We start from the raw sequence: 18,801 nt of genomic DNA on the forward strand, positions 1-18,801 counted from the left end.
AACAATGAGATGAACCAAATCAGTTCCAATAGAGCAGTAATGAACTGAATCAGCTACACCCAGAGAAAGAATTTTGGGAGATGACTGAACCACTACATAGAATTCCCAATCCCTCCAATTTTGTCCCCCTGCATTTTTGATTTCTTTCATTAATTGTACACTATTTCAAAGTCCGATTCTTTTTGTGCAGCAAAATAACTGTTTGGACATGTATACATATATTGTGTTTAACATATACTGTAACATATTTAACAAGTATTGGTCTACCTGCCATCTGGGGAAGGGGGTGAGGGGAAGGAAGGGAAAAGTTGGAACAAAAGGTTTTGCAATTGTCAATGCTGAAAAATTACCCATGCATATATCTGGTAAATAAAAAGCTATAATTAAAAAAAAAAAAATTAAGGAGGCCTGGAAAAGACTTGTTGCCAAAGGTGGGATTTTATCTTATACCTGAAGGAAGTCAGGAAGGAGAAATGAAAATGATGCTGGCATGGGAAACTAATAAAAATGATTATAGTTGTGGAATGCAGTTGTCTTGTGTTAGAAACAGCAAGGATGCCAGTGTCACTATGGAGATGGGGGAGTGTTAAGCCTGGGGGTCCTGGCGTGCTTCTGGTGGGGGAGGAGTATCTGCCCTCTACTTACCCTCCTCTCTGGGGTCTTCGGGGTACCACCGGCTTCTGCATCAGAAGAATCACACTGAGTCGAACTGCCAAGGAGTTAAGCGGTGCTTTTATTCAGGAATCGATTACATGGTGTAGAAAAGATGTTTCCCCTTTTTTCTCCTCCTTTTAATCAGGCAGTATACTAACTTATATACTCTTTTAACAATGGAGAACTCCAATCAAAGTTAAGTACAGAGTTTTTCCTTTTATGGCTGTATATATATTTTAAAGGTTATGTGTCTTAATATAGGAAGTGTATGCATGTCACATGCCTGTTCCAATGGCCTCATACTCTCCTAACTCAGCAGTAAATGTAGGTCCAAGTTGATCTGTACTCCAACAGGGGAGGAAGGTGTAAGAAGACTGGAAAGTTGGGAAAGGGATCAGATTATGCAGGACTTTAAAAACTAAGCAAATGACACTTTTCTAAGTAAGGTAAAAGATGTGTTTTGGATATGCTGTATTTTAGATATCTAGGGTGGAGGTGGACGTGGGTAACACAAGACTGAATTGAGGGTTGGATGTATATAGATTGGGATAAAGTGAATAGAGATAATTGAGTGAAGGTAGTTAATGAGATCAACAGAGAAGAGAGTAGATTAAAAAAGAGGTAGGATGGAATCCTAAACTTAAAGCAAGCAAAAGGAAGAAGATATTGTAACAAAGGAGACTGAGAAAAAGCAGCTATAGAGGTAAGAGGAGAACCAAGAGATATCTGTCACTGTAGCCAAGGAAGAAAAGAGCACCCAGGAGGAAGATGTAGTTGTTGTGTCTGACTTTTTGTGGCCCCATTTAGGATTTTTTTTGGCAGAGATAATAGAGTGGTTTCCCATTTCCTTCTCCAGTTTATTTTTCAGATGAGGAAATTAAGGCATAGAGGGTAAGTGATTTGCCCAGGGTAACACAGCTAATAAGTGTCTGAGGCCAGATTTGAACTAATATCTTTTCTTGACTCCAGGCCAAGAATGAAGCTAAGCGTGTAGATGCCAGTATTAAATGCTATCAAGAGGTAAAGAAGAATAACTTAGGAAAGACCACTGGAAATAGTCGATGAAATATTCAAGCAGCTAGGATGCAGTGGAAGGGATTCTTAATCTGAGTAAGAGTTGGACTAGGTGAGTTCCAAGTTCTCTCCAATCTCCTAATGTAGGATTATACTAAGATTCTTTTAAATTCTACTTGGCAATTCTATATTAAGTGCCTGTTAGGCACAAGGTAGGGTGCTGTACTCTATGAATAGAAGGATGAAGAGACTACAATCCCTGCTCTTCAGGAAGCTAACAGACTCCTGTGGTCAGGTGGTACTGGGATGAGTATCAATCATACAGAGTAGGGTGTGCTAATAGCAGTGGAAATAACCAATGTGCTTTAGAATAAATTAAGAGGGAATTGACTTGCTCACTGTAGAACAAGTTGAAAAGTGGAAGTGCTACAATTTGAACCCTGGGTCCCTAATTCCAAATCCAAATTTTTTTCTCAGTTACATGTAAAAATATATTTAACATTCATTTTAAATTTTTTCTTCCTTCCCCTTTTCCCTCCTTGAGAAGGCAAGCACTTTGACATAGATTATACATGTGTAGTTATGTAAAACATGTTTTCACATTAGCCAAGTTACAAAAGGGAACACAGACCTCTCAAAAGAAAAAAAAAATCATGAAAAATAAAGTTTAAAAAAAATTATCATTCAATCTGCATTCAGATTCCTGGCAGTTCTTTCTCTGGAGGTAGATAATGTTTTTTCATCCTAAATCCTTCAGAACTTAAAGTCATTCATAGTTGATCATCATACAATATTGCTTTTACCAAAGACAATGATTTCTTGGTTCTGCTCATTTCCTAGCTTCTTTTCAATTCACTACATGAATGCCTCCAAACTATTCTTAGTAAGTAGCTACCCTGTCTGATCTCTGTCAGTGATGGGAAGCTCACTTCCTCATATTCCATTCCATTGAGGGATAGTTCTATTTCTCAAGAAGTTTTGTCTTATATTGAACCAAAATTTGTCTCTTTGTAACTTAGATCATTCCAGATCTTCTCCTTGATCTTAGCTCTGCCTTTTAGGGACACATAGAACAAACAAGTCAGCTGTGATGGACCTTGCCAGGCTTTGGTCCTGCCTTCTCAGGCTGGAACATGCACAGGGGGATCAGGTGAGGCTCCAGAAATACTACTGGGGCCAGCCAGCTCTGGAATGGTGCCTGAGGGGCTGCTTAGGTTTGGGGCCATTTTAGTGAGGCAACAGCTGGCTTGAAATTGATATGATCTTGCCAGCTTCTTTCCTTCCCAGGCTTCATGGGCAGCAGGACTCTATTGAGTCCTAGAGAAGGGAGAGGACAAGAGGAAGGGGAACACTGTCTGGCCTTGATGCTTCCCTAGTGAGGACTGGGTTATCCTTAACTGAAAAAGGAAACAACAACTGGTAGAAAGAATTAGGTAGGAGGAAGACTGTCTTGATTATAAAAAGCCCCAGATGCCCCACCCAGGATTTGAAGAAACTTGGGACTTTAAAATCAAACAAACAAACAAACAAAAAAAAAACCCTATGCAACTACTGATATATTTATTACACATTGTTTTGACAGCAGACCCTTCCCAACCAACAATGTACACATCTCCTCCCTTTTTATTCTACTTCCTTCTAAATATATTTTCCACAAAACGGTTAAGCCAAAACTGGTCTCAGGGAGAGTTTTAGAACAGGAGGCAAAGGGCTGTGCCCAGATGGCTAATTGAGAAAGGTCTCCAGGGCTTGCTTCCTCTCATTGTGGATAAAGCCCAAGTGCCATATCTCAGGGAGGGGTATAGCTTGTTCTAGTCAGCTGGCTTGCTGATGAGGGTGCCTTTGGGTACAATGAAGTTTGGAGGGCAAGAATGCCCATTTTTCATGACAGATTCATTAGTAATGCTGCAGAAGGAGCCTCTTGTGTCTAGAAGTCATAGAATGATAATAATTCCCATTTTGATAGTAATAATAGTTAGCATTTACATAGCTCTTTAAGGTTTACAAAGTGCTTTACATATGTTACCTCATTTGATCCTCACAACAATCCTGTGAATTAAGTGCTATTAATACCCTTCATTTTAGGGTTGAAGAAATTGAGGAAAGCTAATTTAAGTGCCTTGTGCCTTTCCTATCATACAGCTAGTAAGTATATGAGTTTGGGTATGACCTGATTCCAGGTCATATGCTCTACTAGTTATTAAGAAGAAGGTTATGTATGAATTAGTAAGCAGAGAAGGCGAGACTATGCCGCTTTTGTCTTTATATTCCCAGAATTTAGTAAAGTACTTGGGCACATAGTAATCAATGAATAAATGCCTTTTTACTTTTTGCTAAACTAGTCCTAGGTAGCTGCAGAAGGCAAATAGAGTTTAAGTGTCTTGTCCAGGCTTCCTGTAAGCCCTGGGTGATACCATGATGCTGAAAATTTAGATTTAGATTAGGTTTCAAAAGTTATAGAAAGATCAGAGAACAAAAGAACAACCTACAAGGAAGTAAAAATGGACATTCATGAACATAATTTTTTCTATTATTATAAATGCTTTCTTGAAATGGAAATTTATTGTTAGAGATTTTGAATCCTTCCTGATATTCTTCTGGGCACATGAAAACATTTTGTTTTGTTTATTTTATTTTCCTTTTCTGTCTTTTTTCTAGTTTTTTTCTTATTTTGTATTTAGTGCAATAAATTAAAAAAAAAAGTTGTAGAAAGAACACTGGAATCAGTGTCAAAGACTGAAGGTCCAATTTGGTACTCAGACTCAGTAGCTAATATTGATGTGAACTTGGGCCTATGAGTTTCATTGTCTGGGCCCTTAGAGTCCTAATAAAGGGGTTGGACTAGATGGTCTCAAAGGGCCTTTTCAGCCCTATGTCCAAAGATACTCTTTTTTTAAATAAATGAGGAAACTGAAACTCAGATGTTAGGTGACAGATATTAAAGTCAGGATTCCAACCTTCCTTAATCAGCTCTTGGGTATTTCCATTCTATTTCTCTGTCTATAACTGCAGCTCATTAGAGTTGAAAGTATCTCACACCCTTTATCACATAGGACAACTGCTTCATAGACTTGAGACTCAGAAAGGGAAAGTCACATAGTAAGTCAGTAACAGAATTAGGATTCACTCAAACCTAGATCTTTTGACACCCAGGCTAGGGATTCTTCCTTAGCAATACACTGTTCCTCTAAATGCATGGAACTGTGAGGGGCAGGGCTCAGGAGAGGAGTAAAGACAGGAGAGGAATGGGGGCTTTGCCCAGGCCAAGGGCATAAGTTAGTTTCCCCAGCTCAAGAAGGGGACTGGGAGCACAGAAGGAACCTTGGAGGGTGGAGACACTAGAATGCCCTAGACTGTTTTGATTTTAAATGTATCATCAGTGTGTCATACATTTGCCTAGAGGAAACTCTTCTACTGGAGAATTATAAGTTATTCCTCCCTCAGTCCCACCCCAAGGGGAAAAAATAGCAGTAGAGGTGGCATTAGACTAGGAATCAGGTGATCTGGGTTGGAGTTCTGGTTTTGAGACTGCCTTAGTGTCCTCATCTGCCATATGAGGGTTCTCTTAGCAGTTGGGCAAGAGGTGGTCTGTGGACCTCATCTCCCATGGCCAGGCCAGCTAAGCTCAATATTTTTTGATGGGAAAGGACACTAAGGCCTGTAGAGGAGATGATTTTCCCAGGATTACCCAAGTGAGTCAGTGATGGAGAAATGATAAAGATCTAGGTTTCCTAATACCCATTCTAGGGCTTTCTCCATCCCAGGAAAACAGAATTAAGAAATACATATTGAATCTTGAAATAATTCTCAAATATACCCCTTAGGTTGATTCCCAGTCATCAGTGCGACATTTGATAACCTCTAAGTTTGGGCCCCAAGCTACCTTAACAGTCTTTCTTCTTCCACTGTTCTGCAGCACACACTTTTGCCCCAGCCAGTTGGGTCTTCTTGTCCTCAGAACACAGAAGATTCATTCCCTTGTCCATTACTGTGTGACCTTGTTCATATAGAACACAGACTTTTAACTTCTCTGGACCTCAGTTTCCGTATCTGTGAAAGAAGAGGATTGGATCAGAAGGTTTCTTGGATTCCTTTTAACTTAAATTTTATGATCCCATGATTGTCTTCCTGCCTTTCCTTTTATCTAATTCTTCCAGTTCATCAGGGTCTAGCTTAAACCCTGCTCAGGGATTGAGTTCTTCCCTGAGCTTCTAGAACCAGGCGTTCCATCAGTTATCATTTATTAAACACTTAGTTTGTGCCAGTTACTGTGCTAAACTCCAGGAATTCAAAGAAAGGCAATAGTCCCTGCTCTCAGAAGTTTACAGTTTAATGGAGGTGACAATGTACAAATATCAGTGTACAAACAAGCTATAGACAAGATTGGTGAGGTTGGTCTCAGAAGAAAGCATGAAGATTAAGGTGGACTATGAATGGCTTCTTGTTGAATGAAGGAAACCAGGAGTAGTAGTCAGTCTTGTAGTCAGGATATAGTGTGTCTTGTGCTAGAAACAGCAAGGAGACAGTCATTGAATTGTACCTGGAGGGGAATCAGGAGGAAGAAAATGGAAAAGTGGGAAGGAACCAGGTTAAAAAAGGCTTTGCAAATCCAGTGGATCCTGGAGATGAGAGGGAGCCCCTGGAGTTTATTGAATAAAAGAGATAATAAAAATAAAAGAATAAAAGAGGCTATTTTTCTGTTTCATAGAATATTAAATCTAGGTAACCTGGCCTTGATACTGATCTCTTCTTGTATGTAATTTTTCTTTTCTATTAGATCCTGTTTTTTTCACCCATGCTTTCGTCTCTTGCCCAGAGCAGGTGCTCAGTAAATGTTTGCCCACTGGAAGCAAAGTCCAAAGTCCAAAGATACTCTGGGGACAATGGGACATCACCTTCTGTGTCCTGCTATCCAATATTTGATGTGTATGGCTCTTGTTCATCTTGAGCTCTTGAAAACCAGGAACCCATATTAAAGTTAAATATCTTTATATTTCAACAGCACAGGACTAGGCAGGTAGTTAGTTGTACTTCAGGAAATACTTCAAAAGGTTAGAAGAACCTTAGAAGGAAGCATGTAGCGCTGGAAGGGATCTTGGACACTGTTGATGCACTTTCCTTCATTTTATTGGGAAAGGAGAATATCTGCTGATACTAATACAGTGCATCAGGATTTGCAAAGCACTTTATCAAGGACCTGAGAGCAGCCCTATGATCTTAGATTTAGAGCTAGAAGGACCTCAGAGTTCACCTAATATAATCCATTGTACCACAAATGTTACTATCCTATTTCACAGCTGAGGAAACTCTTTCTACTTAAAATCTTTGTACTAAAAGGATTCCACTTTATCTCAGGGACAAAACCAAATGAAATTTATTCTCCTGGGGATGGTACAGACTGTAAATAAAAACCTGTTTTATACAGTGGGATAAAGTCAAGAAAAGACTGGAAATGAAATCAAGGACCTGGCTTTGAATCCTGCTTGCTTATATATAGCCCAGGTGGTCTTGGGCAAGGCTCGACCTTGGTAATCTCAGCTTCATCACCTGAAAAATTAAAGGGTTGGATGCTCTTGATGACTCCAAGGTTCCTCTCTCCTCTACAATTCCTGACTAAAGATTTTGATCAGTGGCCAGTCCCTAAGTTTTAAGTTCATGCTGGGAAGTTGGTATCTAAGAGAAAGACCTAGGCTTGGCCATCCCCTGGCTATTCCTTGGTGTCCGTACCGGACTATCCCTGCCTGGGCATCCCATTTCTTTAGGTACTTTCAGGCCCTCAGACTTTCACAAGAACCCTGAGAAGGAAGAAACACAAGTATCATTATCCCCATTTTACAGAGGTTATAGTCTCATGAAGTGATTTGCCCCAAATTATGCCGTTTGTGTTTGAGACCTGGAGCACTCAAGACTTCTCAATGCCAGATCCATGTTTGTCCATTACAATGCCCTCCCTGCTTCTGCCAGCATGTGAACTGATGGTGATGGGTGAGGAGAGAAGATAGGCATCGATTTCCTCTGGAGATCTTGGGCTGGAAAAACCCGGCAGCTCAGGTTCCAGGGTGACCCCATCCGTGCCTCGGGGATGGGTGGGCAGCTTGGTGATCAGTTTCAAGGTTGACTCATAGTTTGGGGGGGAGAGACATGTCCCTGCTGAGTCACCTTCCTCTCCCCTCTTTTCCTGGGTAACTGATCTAGGGTCTGGCCCTTAGGGATAAGCATAGGGGACTGGGTTCCTTTCTGACCCGTTGTGTTCCATTATTCTTCCAGGAGCAGACTTACACTTGGCCGTAGAGAGAATAGAGGAGGGAGGGAGGGAGGAGATGGTCCCGGAAGTTTCTGTGCTTCATTGCCATTGTTAAGGATTCATAAGCCTGTCTCTTCTGTTGGGAATTATTTGAAAGAACACTAGTTTGGTAAATCAGACCTGGATTTGAGTCACAGCTCTACCATTGACTCACTGTGTAACTCTGGACAATTTGCTTTGCCCTTCCCATTTTGTAAAATGGCCTTATATCAACTCCACTTTATTAACCTTAGGTTAATATGGAAAGGAGGAGGAGGAGGGAGGAAAACAATATAACAGTAGGAGCTATTTGTAGGCCGATCAGCCTGCATACTGTTCCCTGTCTCCCTCATCCCTGGCTTCCCTTCTCTTCCCTTTGGCCAGGCTGAAGCAGAGAGAGGACCAGCTTAGTTTTGCAAAGCACAATCATAGCAGAGGGGGCGGTGCAACAACTTTTGCCCTCTTGAAAGAGGATGGGGACTCCTGTCTGTATCAGCAGGCTGTGGCAGGGAGACAAGATCTGAGAATTCCAGAGCTGGAAGGGGCCTTAGAAACCCTCTAGTTCTACCTTTTGCTTGAAAGGGGAAATCCTCTCGAGTAGTCCTGGAAGATGGTCACTTACTCCTCCAACCCCACCTACTTATGTATCTGTAGCATTTTACAAAGTATTTTTCTCCCTACAGTCTTGTAGGGTTAGGTGATAAAAATATGATTTTCTCCATTTTATGGAAATGTAAACTGAGGCCCAGACAGGAAGTAACTTGTTCAGGGTCTTGTAGAGAGACAGTTTAAGAGCCAGAACTAGAATCTGTCTCCTGGTTGCTCTTTCTGTCCTAAGATCCTGTTTTGTGGTTCCCTTCAGCTCTGACTTTCTGTGTTCCAAATGGCCATACATCCCAAACTCCGCATCCCTTGGGTAGGAGCTTCAGGAGCACGCCTCCTGGAGGTGGGGCTGGGATCTTAAGTGCTCATGTCTCCGCCCTGTGTTGGGCCTTCCCCCTACCTGGGTCACGTCTGATTGCAGGCTCTTGCAGCTTGCTACCTGGGGCCTCAGCTCCTCCCTCAGTCTTCTGGGTTCCGTGGCAGGGCTGTGTGTCTGGAGCAGAGGCTCCCTCCCATTCCCTGGTCCCTTCTCAGGTAACACTTGGCCTAGGGCAGCTCAGCTCCCCTGTGGATGGCCGCAGGAAGTTGCGCAAAGGCGGGTTACCTGAGCTCTAGGGGAACCAGCTCAAAGCAGGGCAGAGCAGAGGGGGCTGGTGACTGGAGAGAGCTCAGACAGGTATGTAGTTGACTAAGACCCGGAATGCCAGGCACTCCTGGGGGAGGAAAGGGGAATAGAATCTTAAGGCACAGGTGAGCCCTGGAAGGATGGGCTTGGGGTGAAGGGCACTATTTATGTTGGTACTATTTCTTAGGAGACTGGAGAGACCCCTCAGCACCCCCTTTTTTTCTTCCTTTTTCCCTCATCCTCCCAGCATAATTTCATTCTGCACTTGGGGCAGAGGATAAGGAGGAAAAAACTGAGACTATTTATATTTGTGTGTGTGTGTGTGTGTGTGTGTGTGTGTGTACACAGAGGAGAGAAAGCTGGGTTGTGGGAAGTAGGAGCTGGTCAGGGCCTGTATCAGGAGGCTTTTGTTAATTTTGCTGGTCCCACAGATTGGGACAAAAGAGTGAAACAATCCCAGCAAGAGGCTCCGGCTCCGCAGTGTTAGCCTCTATAGCACATACCCCAAGACTGTCTTGGTCCTGGCTCCCAGAGCTCCTTGCGCTGCTCTAGGGTCCTTTAGGGAGAGACAAGCTAGCTGAGAGCTTTTCTAGGTAGAGAATAGAAGGTATCTACAGAAGGGGTTCTGAGATTTCCCTTGCTTGATCTACCATTCATCCTGCCTGCTCTGAGTCACTTATTGGGGCTGTGCCAGCAGATTTGGGCGCATCATTTGAAAACCCGTCACAGTTAGCTGTTGGCTAGACTTTGGGGCTGGGCCGGGGCAGGGCATGGAGACAAATCCTGAACACATTTCCTTGCTGTGAACTTTGACACTTAGAATCATAGGGTTGAGACATGAAGGGGACCTTAGAAATCCTCTAAATCCTCCCATTTGGTAGATCAGGAAACTGAAGCCCCAATATGGCATCCAGTAGTGGCAGAGATGAAGTTCCCCTCCAGGTTCTTTCTCTTATGGTGCCCTCCCTGCCTCTTAGGGGAGGGAGGACTCATATTTCCTATTTTTTAGAGCTTCAGTTTCCTTGTCTGTAAAATGGGACAAATTATATATGCTATCTAATCACATGCTTAGAGTGCTTAGAGAACTGATGTTTTAGAAGCTTGAGGGAGGATTAGAGGTCCATTTTTGTACCTATTAGCCAAGAGACTTCTTGAGTTCGAGCTCAAGGTAAGGTTTTTTCCAGTGGCTTACCCCACATGGGCGCCTGTTAAGAGAGCCTGTAGCCAGGGGTGCTTGCTTCTTTGCTGTCTCCATTCTTTTGGGGTAAAGTACAGTTCCCTTCCACATTCCCTGGGCTTGGATCCCTGAGATCATTCTTTCTGATGAAAATGAGGGATTTGTGAGGACAGCAGAATTATGGGAATTCAGCTGGCTCATCTGCAGAGGGTGGAGTGCTTCGGCCCTTGGCATCTGTGACCTCCTTCCCAGGGAGTGAGCTCTTGCAGGCAACGAGTCTGACTGGTTTGCAGGCCTCTCCTCCACCAGCCAGCTCTGGGAGGTACCTGTGTGAGTTCCTAGGACTGGAGGAGGTAGGGAAGAAGGCATATTACTTGTGGCTGGTCACTTAGCCAGAGGGATGGAGCTATTAAGAGGGGAAGAGGATTTTGAACTGCTTAGCCCTTGTCTAGTTCAATTCAACCAGTGTTTATTAAGCACCTGCTATGAGCTATCTGTCACTTAGCTGCCCTAACTCCTGAGGATACAAAGACCTCCCCCCCCCCCAAAAAAAAAAAAGAAAGGAAAGGAAAAACCAGTCCTTGCCCTCTGAGGACTTTATAATATAAAGGGTGGGAGTGGGGAGTTTGCATCATAGACACAGGTAAGTGAATACACAGTAATAACATTAAAAGGGCACTAGGGTCTGACTAAGGGCTCAGGTAGTGCCTAAGCAGTGTGTCTTGGAGTTTAGGCCCTCCTATTTCTCACCCTGAGTAATGAGTGGTCTTCTGTCCTTTTAGAGAGAAAATTGATGGAGAGAACTGTTCTTTTTGGGCCCTTCCAACTTGCTCTTCCTATTCTCCCCCTTGTTCTTAAGCTGATGGTCCTCTTAGCCTCATTTCACAAGCATTTATTAAGTGCCTACTATGTGCTTGGTGTTGGAGAGTGGAAAAGATAAGCCGTTACTATGATAGACAGCGGGAAGATGCTTCCACTGTTAACCCTTTAGGCCTAGGTCTGTGGAGGCCAAAGCCTCTTTCCTCCCACTCCCCAATACACACATACAAGTGCACCCTAGGCAGCCATCCCTGAGCACTCTTTCAGGGGTGGGGGTGAGAAGGAAGGGAGAAATGGAAAAGCTTTGCACTGGAGACTTGGGAGACCTGGGTTCTTCACCACTGACTGGTGCTGCTGTTGGGAGGGAGGGGAGTTGGATCCTTTGCTTGTTCCTGTCCTCCCTCCTTCATTGGTGTTAGAGTGGGATTGTGTGTACATGTTGACTACATGTAGCCAGGGACTGTGCTTGCCTCAATTGAATCTAAATGGTGGTGAGAGGGCAGGCTGAGGAAAAGGTGACAGACACTGAACTCTCCCTTATCTCTCTGGCTCTGGAAGCAGAGAACTTGGATCAGGGGCCCCAGGAACTCGCTTTGAGGGGATTGGGACTGGCCATGTAAAAGGAGCTCTCTAGGAGAGAGAACTTCTTTATGCATTCTAGTGTCTCTCTGCAACTTAGAATACATGGAGTTATCTGCTACACTGAAAGATTAGTAGTGACTTGTCCAGGGTCAGATAGTCAGCATGTGGCAAAAGCTGGGCTCAGGTCTTCCAGGCAGGTTCTCTATTCATAACTCTATCTCTCGAATTGAGTCAGATCCATCTTCTAGCTTTGGTACCTTGGACCTGCCAAATTAATCCCTTTGGGATTTAGTTTCTTCATTTGTAAAACAAGGAGGTTGGATTAAATGGTATTCTAAATCGTCCCTGGCTTTGAATTCTGTGATCTAATAAGAAGGAAACTTTGAACCCCCAATATCCATAAACTATCATTTTCATTTGGCAAGACCCAGAAATGCCAGGACTGTTTCTGGCAAAGCCCCAGATTGTATAGTCCTGGGGACTATACATTGTAACTGAGGAGGAAACTGAGGCCCAGAAAGGTGGAGGGATTTACCCACAGTCAAACTGGCAGTTAGTGTTATAGGCAGGGTTAGTCCCTGGTCTCCCGTGTGTGTGTGTGTGTGTGTGTGTGTGTGTGTGTGTGGGGGGGGGGGTCGTTTTGTAGCAGCAGACTGCCTGGCTGCCTCCTGGCAGGGGGATGTGGGGGATGGAAGAAGTCAAGGGAATTTGTTGACTTCTTCCACTTCATTCTCTGAATGAATCCTCTAAAGTTTTATTCTTTTAACTCCCTTTCTCCCTCATCTTGTCCATTTCTTGTAATTCTTTTTTCCTTACTCTGCCTTCCCTCACATTCCCATCCCTACCCTTTCTTGGCTTTGTCTCTTTTATCTTACGTCTTCCTCATTTGTCTCTTCTCTCATCCACTTTTCTCTCTAGTTTCTTCTCTTTCTCTCCATCTTTTCTTTTTGTCTCTTCATCATCCCCCTCTACTCTTTCCTCTCCCTCTCCTTTTTTCTTCCCTTCTTTATTTTTTTCCCATCTCCTCAGTTTCATTGTCCACTTTGTTCATCTCTCCCCACCTCTCTTTCCCTCTATCTTCTCCAATCTTCTTTTTGATTTTTCTTTCTCCTGTTCTGCCCTCCCCCATCTCTTCTACCTCCTCCATCTGTCCCTCATCTTTCCCTGTTCCTCCCCCTCCTCCATCTTTCTACCTCCCCCTTTCCTTTCTTTTCTTTCTCCTTTTCCCATCTTTGCTTGGTCCATTGGGAGAGTGAAGAATGTGTGTGGAGGGGGCAGGTCTTGGGGCTGGATTTGAAACTCCTTTCTGAGTACTGATTGGTTGTTGGGTGAGAGGTGAATCCAGCTAGGGGTGGGGCCTGGAGCCTTGAAATAGGGAAGGGAGCTGGTGGGATTGGTTCAGTTCAGCTCTGCAGCAGCTGGGAGTGTTGGTGGATGGAGAGGGGGAGCCGGGTGACCAGAAGTGCTGGATACTGGCTCCGATGCTGTACCTTTGTGCCTTTGTCTGAACTGGTTTCAGTCACTGACAGAAGCTCTGCCTCACAACCTGCCCCATTCTTTTCTTGTAGTGGACTGGACGTTTCTCCGGCAGACTCAGGAGCCGACGGGCGCCCAGCTGTTGCTGCATCTTCCTCCAGTGATCGGCTCAGGGTATGTGATTGCTTCCTGCTTGCTGCCTGAATTCATCTTCAGCCCCCACAGAGTCCCTGGGTGCTTTAGTGGCCAAAGCTGACAGTCATGCCCGTGGAGACCTTGCCCACAGCAGGGAGTCTGAAGGAGGTGGCACCCGGGCCACCCTGCACCTCTAGCATGCCCTTCCGCATCCTCACCAAGGGACCTGGTTACTTCCGACGCCAGGGCGAAGGCAACGTCCGGAAACCGAGTGCTGTGGAGAGGCTGGAGGCGGACAAGGCCAAGTATGTGAAGAGCTTGCGGGTGGCCAGCACCCGCCAGGAGCCTATAAAGCCCCTACTCCTAAAGCAACCCCTCTTTAGCCCTGGAGTTCGTAGAGCAATGTTGACACCCAATCGCCGATCCCCGGCTGTAGGCAGCCGCCGGGCAGAGGCTTGTGGGGCTCGGGCCTCCCTCAACATGGATGTCCTCAGCAATCTCATTAATTTGTGTGATAGCCCTACGCCCCTGCCTGATGGCCCTCCTCCAGAACGCAAGTGGAAGGCAGGGCCCTCGCCTGGCCTGAGTCGGAGGTCTCTAGGAGATGGGAAGCGAATGAGCCCTGCCACTGAGGGTTCCCTTTCTACTCCTCTTCGACCCCCCAGCATAGCAGCAGTGCGCAGGGTGGATGTCCGGCCCTCCGGGGAGCCCCAAATCCGGGCTATGCCCAGTTCCCCTGCCAGCCCTTGCTCTAACCTGGGCACCTCACCAGGCCCCAGTCCCCAAGAGGGCCCTCGGCGGCTTACCCACCTGCACCGCTCCAAATCAGACCTGAGCGACCGATTCTCCAGGGCCACGGCTGACCTCGAACGCTTCTTTAACTACTGTGGCCTGGACCCCGAGGAAGCGCGTGGCTTGGGAGTGGAGCACTTCGCTAGGGCCAGCTCGGACATAGTCTCGGTGAAATTCCACAGCATCAGCACCAGCAGCTCAGAGGGCACTCAGTCCCAACGCAGTGAAGCCACAGCTGAAGACAGGGCCAGAGAGCGAGCCCCTTACGGCGTCTCTGTCATTGAGCGAAATGCCCGCGTTATCAAGTGGCTGTACGGGCTGCGGCAAGCTCGCGAGGCAGCGCAGAGAGGTTCCAATGTTTAAGGGTCCCTGGCTTTGTGCTCCTGAGGCTTTGTGCTACGGGCCCCCTCTGGAGGGGGTGCCTACAGCGAGGAGAAGAGCGCTCTGTCCCCCCCGGCTCCAGCCCTGTCGTTGGACATTTTGATGGAGATCCAGCCTAAGATTGGCGGGCCAGGAATCTCAGGAGAAATGTTTGCATGTTGGGTTCCATGAGGCCAGTATCTTCGACGGAGATGTGGCTTCCTTAGACTCTCAGTAAACTTTGTGGGAAGCAGACACTTTGTCAAATGCAAAAAGTGTTGGTGGGGGGTGGGGGAGGTGGAACAGGAAGCCAGTAGTGATTTGGGTGGCAAAGAGAGAACCAGCCTGGGCCCATATGAAGTCCTGTGGAGCTCATTCTTTCCATTGATTGATAGAAGGTTTGAATGAGAGGAGGGAAGAAGTCAGAGGTGTGAAATGTGGTACGAATATGTGGTGTGAGGTCCTCATGGAAGGCGAGACCCTCTCAGCCTTCTCCCCCACCCCCAGCTTGTCCCAGTTCCTCTCAGGGCCTTCCCAGCATAAGCTCGGCTTGGCAGCTGCCCCTGAGAGGGTGGGAAGTAGGGCAGCCAGCCTTCCCAGCAGGGGAGTGTGTTTGGAGCTCAGGGCACCAGCATGGCTACCAGTCTGGCCTCCAAAGGCTGGATGTGATCAGTATTCCCCTGCTCACCTTGTGTCCCATCCCCTCTATGCCTTGTTAGGGCTTAAGAACCCTAGTATGTGCTAGGGCTCCTGTTCTGGTGCCCCTGGCATTTTCCCTTGAAGAGAGAATGTGTGTGTGTGTGTGTGTGTGTGTGTGTGTGTGTGTGTGTGTGTGAGAACAGTGGTGTTTTGTGTATGTGTCTGTAGTGGGAGCAAGGAAGATGCTAATTCACAGTCAGATACTACTTTGTTTCTGCTGGGCAGATTCCTCAAGAAACTGGACTTTTGGTCTCCCTTCTCTTGAGCTGTGAGAACTCAGTTTCACCATGCCACTAGCTGGATCCCTGTTGTCCTTTTTTGGAGTTTCTTTGTTAATAAACCTATGTGGTTTTGCTTTGGATAAAAAGGTCTCATTCTGAAAATGCTGATGTTGGTTTCCTGTTTTTAAGGTTTGGGCCCAGTGGGGAGTGGGGGAAGGGGAAAGGGGACAAACTGAAGCTTTGAAGGCTTCAGTAATTATTAACTCTTCCCTAGATAAGATGAGATTTTGGAGGGCAGAGTCTTCCTTAGGCCTAGTCCAGCCCGGCCCACTGAAAGGGAAAAAGTAGAAAAAAAAAAAGGTAGAAAGAATACTGGTTTTGAAATTACAGAGGATAAGAATCTGAATCTTGGCCTTGCTTCTTTACTGCTTATGTGACTTTGTGCAAGTCATTGCCCTTCTCTGAGCTTCATATTTCTTCATCTGTAAAAAAGAGTTGGATTAGATTAAGGACTCAACCTTTTTTGTATCATGGCCCCTTTTGGCAGAATGGAGACTGTCAGAACAAGGTGGGGCCTTAGAATACAGACTGGAGAGAATTTGGGGACTGCTTCTCGGAAACAGGTTTTTAAATACATTAAATACAAAGAATTGCAAAGGAAATCAAAGGTTAGTGAATATAAAGATTTTTTTTTTCCCCATTCACTTTGATGTGCTCTGAAATTTATCCATGAACCTCTTGAGCTTTTGTGAACACTAAGTGAAGAACCCTCAGTAAGATAATCTCTAAGGCTATTTCTTAGAACACCCTATTCTCATCACAATCCATTTTCTTCCTTACCTCCTATTCCAAATTACAAGAGGAGAAAGGATCTGAAGGAGAGAGCCAAGAGAGATAGAAAAAGAGGCAGGTAGGGGGTGGGGAGGGACAGACTTGCCGATTACACTGAATAGGAAGTCAGGGAATCTTCCTGATCCTGAGAGAGAGGTGAATTTGTAGTCAGAGCACCTGGGTTCCCATCCTGGCTCTGATACTGCTGGCCCAGCTTGTTGAAAATCACTTTTCTCTGTGGGCTTCAGTTTCCTCTGTGTAAAATGCAAAAGATTGGGTTAGATGGCTCCCAAAATCCCTTCTAGATCTGAAATCTAGGATCCTAGGAAGTTATTGTGGAAATTAGAGCAAGTTCTTTCTAGCCTCCAGCTTTGTTTCCTCTTTAGCAAATTTAGGGGGTTGGATTGTAGGCTTTCTAAAACCTCTTCCAGTTTTAGAGCTTTAAGGTAGTGTCTAAGGTAGCGAGGGGAATTAGAGGAGGCAGTCCAAGGAATGAAGAATCGGAGATTACAGCTGTGGCCAGTTGGTTTCAATGCCTGGGGAAGAGGGCAGCTGGGAAGCTGCTAGACCTACCAGGCTGAGGCTGGGGAAGGAGAAATGGTTTCCTCTTTTCCCTGGGGATCTTGCTGGCCAGAGGATCAGGAAAGGAAAACACTAATCAGTTTGTCGGTTGGAGGGTTTTATGGTATTTTTTTGTGAGAGTATTGAAAGGAGATTTCCGATTGATGCTGAAGTGGTTGTTGAAAAATATCCAAGTTGCCCCAGCCAGTAGCAAATAGGCTTTCTGCCTGTGAGACAGCCAGGCGGCTCCCTCAGTGGCAGGCCTGGTCTTATGAATCTGGAGACTTAATTTCTAGCCCTAGCTTTCTTGACTCATTTGTGAGACTTTGCCCAAGTCATTTCCCATTTCTGGGCCTTTAGTTTCTGCTCTAAAGTAAGAGGGGTTAGATCATATGATCTCTAGAATCCCCTCTGGCACATTGTAGCATGTTTAAGGATTTTATCTAAGCTTTATAAAGAATGTGATATGATGGAAAGAAGACTGGCAATGGATTCACTTGAAATGCTGTCTAGCACATATACCAGCTACGGGAATGTGAACTTATTCTAAGGGGGCTCCAGGGTAACACTTCAGATTGTAAATTAGGGAAATGCTGATTTTGTTGGCAGGGGAGTTTCCCCACTGGGAATTCTCCATACTGATGACTGCTCCTGGGGCCACCTTGCCATCACTATTCCCATCCCTTCCCCCCATTTGACCCTTGTTTCTCTTTTGGCACAATGCTCTGCACACAGCAGGTACTTAGTATATCTTTGTTGAATTGAATTATTGAAAATCCCTTTGACCAGAAGAAGCTATATATGTTTCTAACATCCATTCTTCCCAGCTTGAACATCCTTTAGTTCTTTGACCCACTGACACACTTAGCATCTCCACTGCAGAGGCTCTCTGGGGAGGACAGAACCAGAAGAAAAGCAGCTGTAACTATTGCCATGGCAACAGTGCCGGCTGCCAAAGCTATTAGGAGTGTGTAGGGGCTTGTAGTTGTGTATTCTTCAGGATGGGGAGGGGATCTAGAGTGAGAGTAACCAATCCTAGCCCATCCCTGGGATAGCTTAGTACTGTATACATGTTTGGGGGCAGAGGGGGAGGTTCCAAGTGGATACCCCTACATCTTGGAGGAAACTAGCTTTCCCTTCCTCTCCTGTGGGTGTCTTTCTCTTCACCCTGAGTCACATTCATAGAATGTCAATCTGTAGCACAGAAGGGAATGGAAATACAATCAAATTCCATCCCTCTCTCTCTCTCTGTCTCTCTGTCTCTCTGTCTCTGTCTCTCTCTCTCTTTTTATATATATATATGAAAATAGAAGTCCAGGAGACTTGTTCAAAGTCGCACTACGCATTGTCCTTCATCCCAGAGGGTCTTGGAACAGGTGTGCACAGCTCCAAAGCAGGGCCATCTTTCTTGGTGTCTTCTTGGGCCCCCTGGAAAAGACAGGTGTGAGGGCAAAGGGCCAGGGTATAGGGAGACAGCAGGGCTGAGAGAGGCGCCAGGCAGCTGGGATTCCTATTCAGGCTCACCAGGCTGCTGAGCCAGCACCTTCTCCCCAGCCAAATCCATATTCTTTACCCCTCCTGACCAACCTACAGAAACAGTGGAATTATAGAATGTCAGTGTGGGGTGGGAGTAGGGGATTTGAGAGTCAGGAAGCAGAGTCATCTTTTTGGTTGATGCATTTTGTTATCACATTACATTCATTTCTGAGTCTATTCTTCACCCTGACCTTCTTGACCCCATCTTTGTAGCCAGTGGGGACCAAGTCTGTGACTTCATTGATATAGGGTACTTCTGGTAAGGAAGCTTCCTCTGCTAACATAGATTAGTTTGTGCTGTAACTTAAACAGTTTTAGAGACTTGCCTAAAGCACTGGATGTTTTGCCTAAGATTATGTAGTTTATAACAAAGGCTACTTAGGAACCCAGGGCTTGCTGCCTTAGCCATCTGCTCTCTTTCTATTATTCCACT

At 45.3% G+C, this 18,801-nt stretch overlaps 1 protein-coding gene across 8 annotated transcripts in view; it reads left to right on the forward strand.

Moving 5' to 3' along the window:
• FAM110A (family with sequence similarity 110 member A) overlaps positions 1-15,596 on the forward strand; it is a 58,040-nt gene extending 42,444 nt beyond the window's left edge. For 6 of the 8 annotated variants that reach the window (XM_074292869.1, XM_074292871.1, XM_074292868.1 and 3 more), the window contains one exon: positions 13,326-15,596. In XM_074292869.1, coding sequence (XP_074148970.1) covers positions 13,495-14,523 — 1,029 coding nt within the window. In that variant the 5' untranslated portion in view covers positions 13,326-13,494 and the 3' untranslated portion in view covers positions 14,524-15,596. The other 2 variants (XM_074292873.1, XM_074292872.1) reach the window with 2 other exon arrangements.
• Positions 15,597-18,801: the final 3,205 nt, after the last annotated feature.

The sequence above is a fragment of the Sminthopsis crassicaudata genome, chromosome 2 (genome assembly GCF_048593235.1).
Source record: "Sminthopsis crassicaudata isolate SCR6 chromosome 2, ASM4859323v1, whole genome shotgun sequence".
NCBI classification, from domain to species: Eukaryota; Metazoa; Chordata; class Mammalia; order Dasyuromorphia; family Dasyuridae; genus Sminthopsis; species Sminthopsis crassicaudata.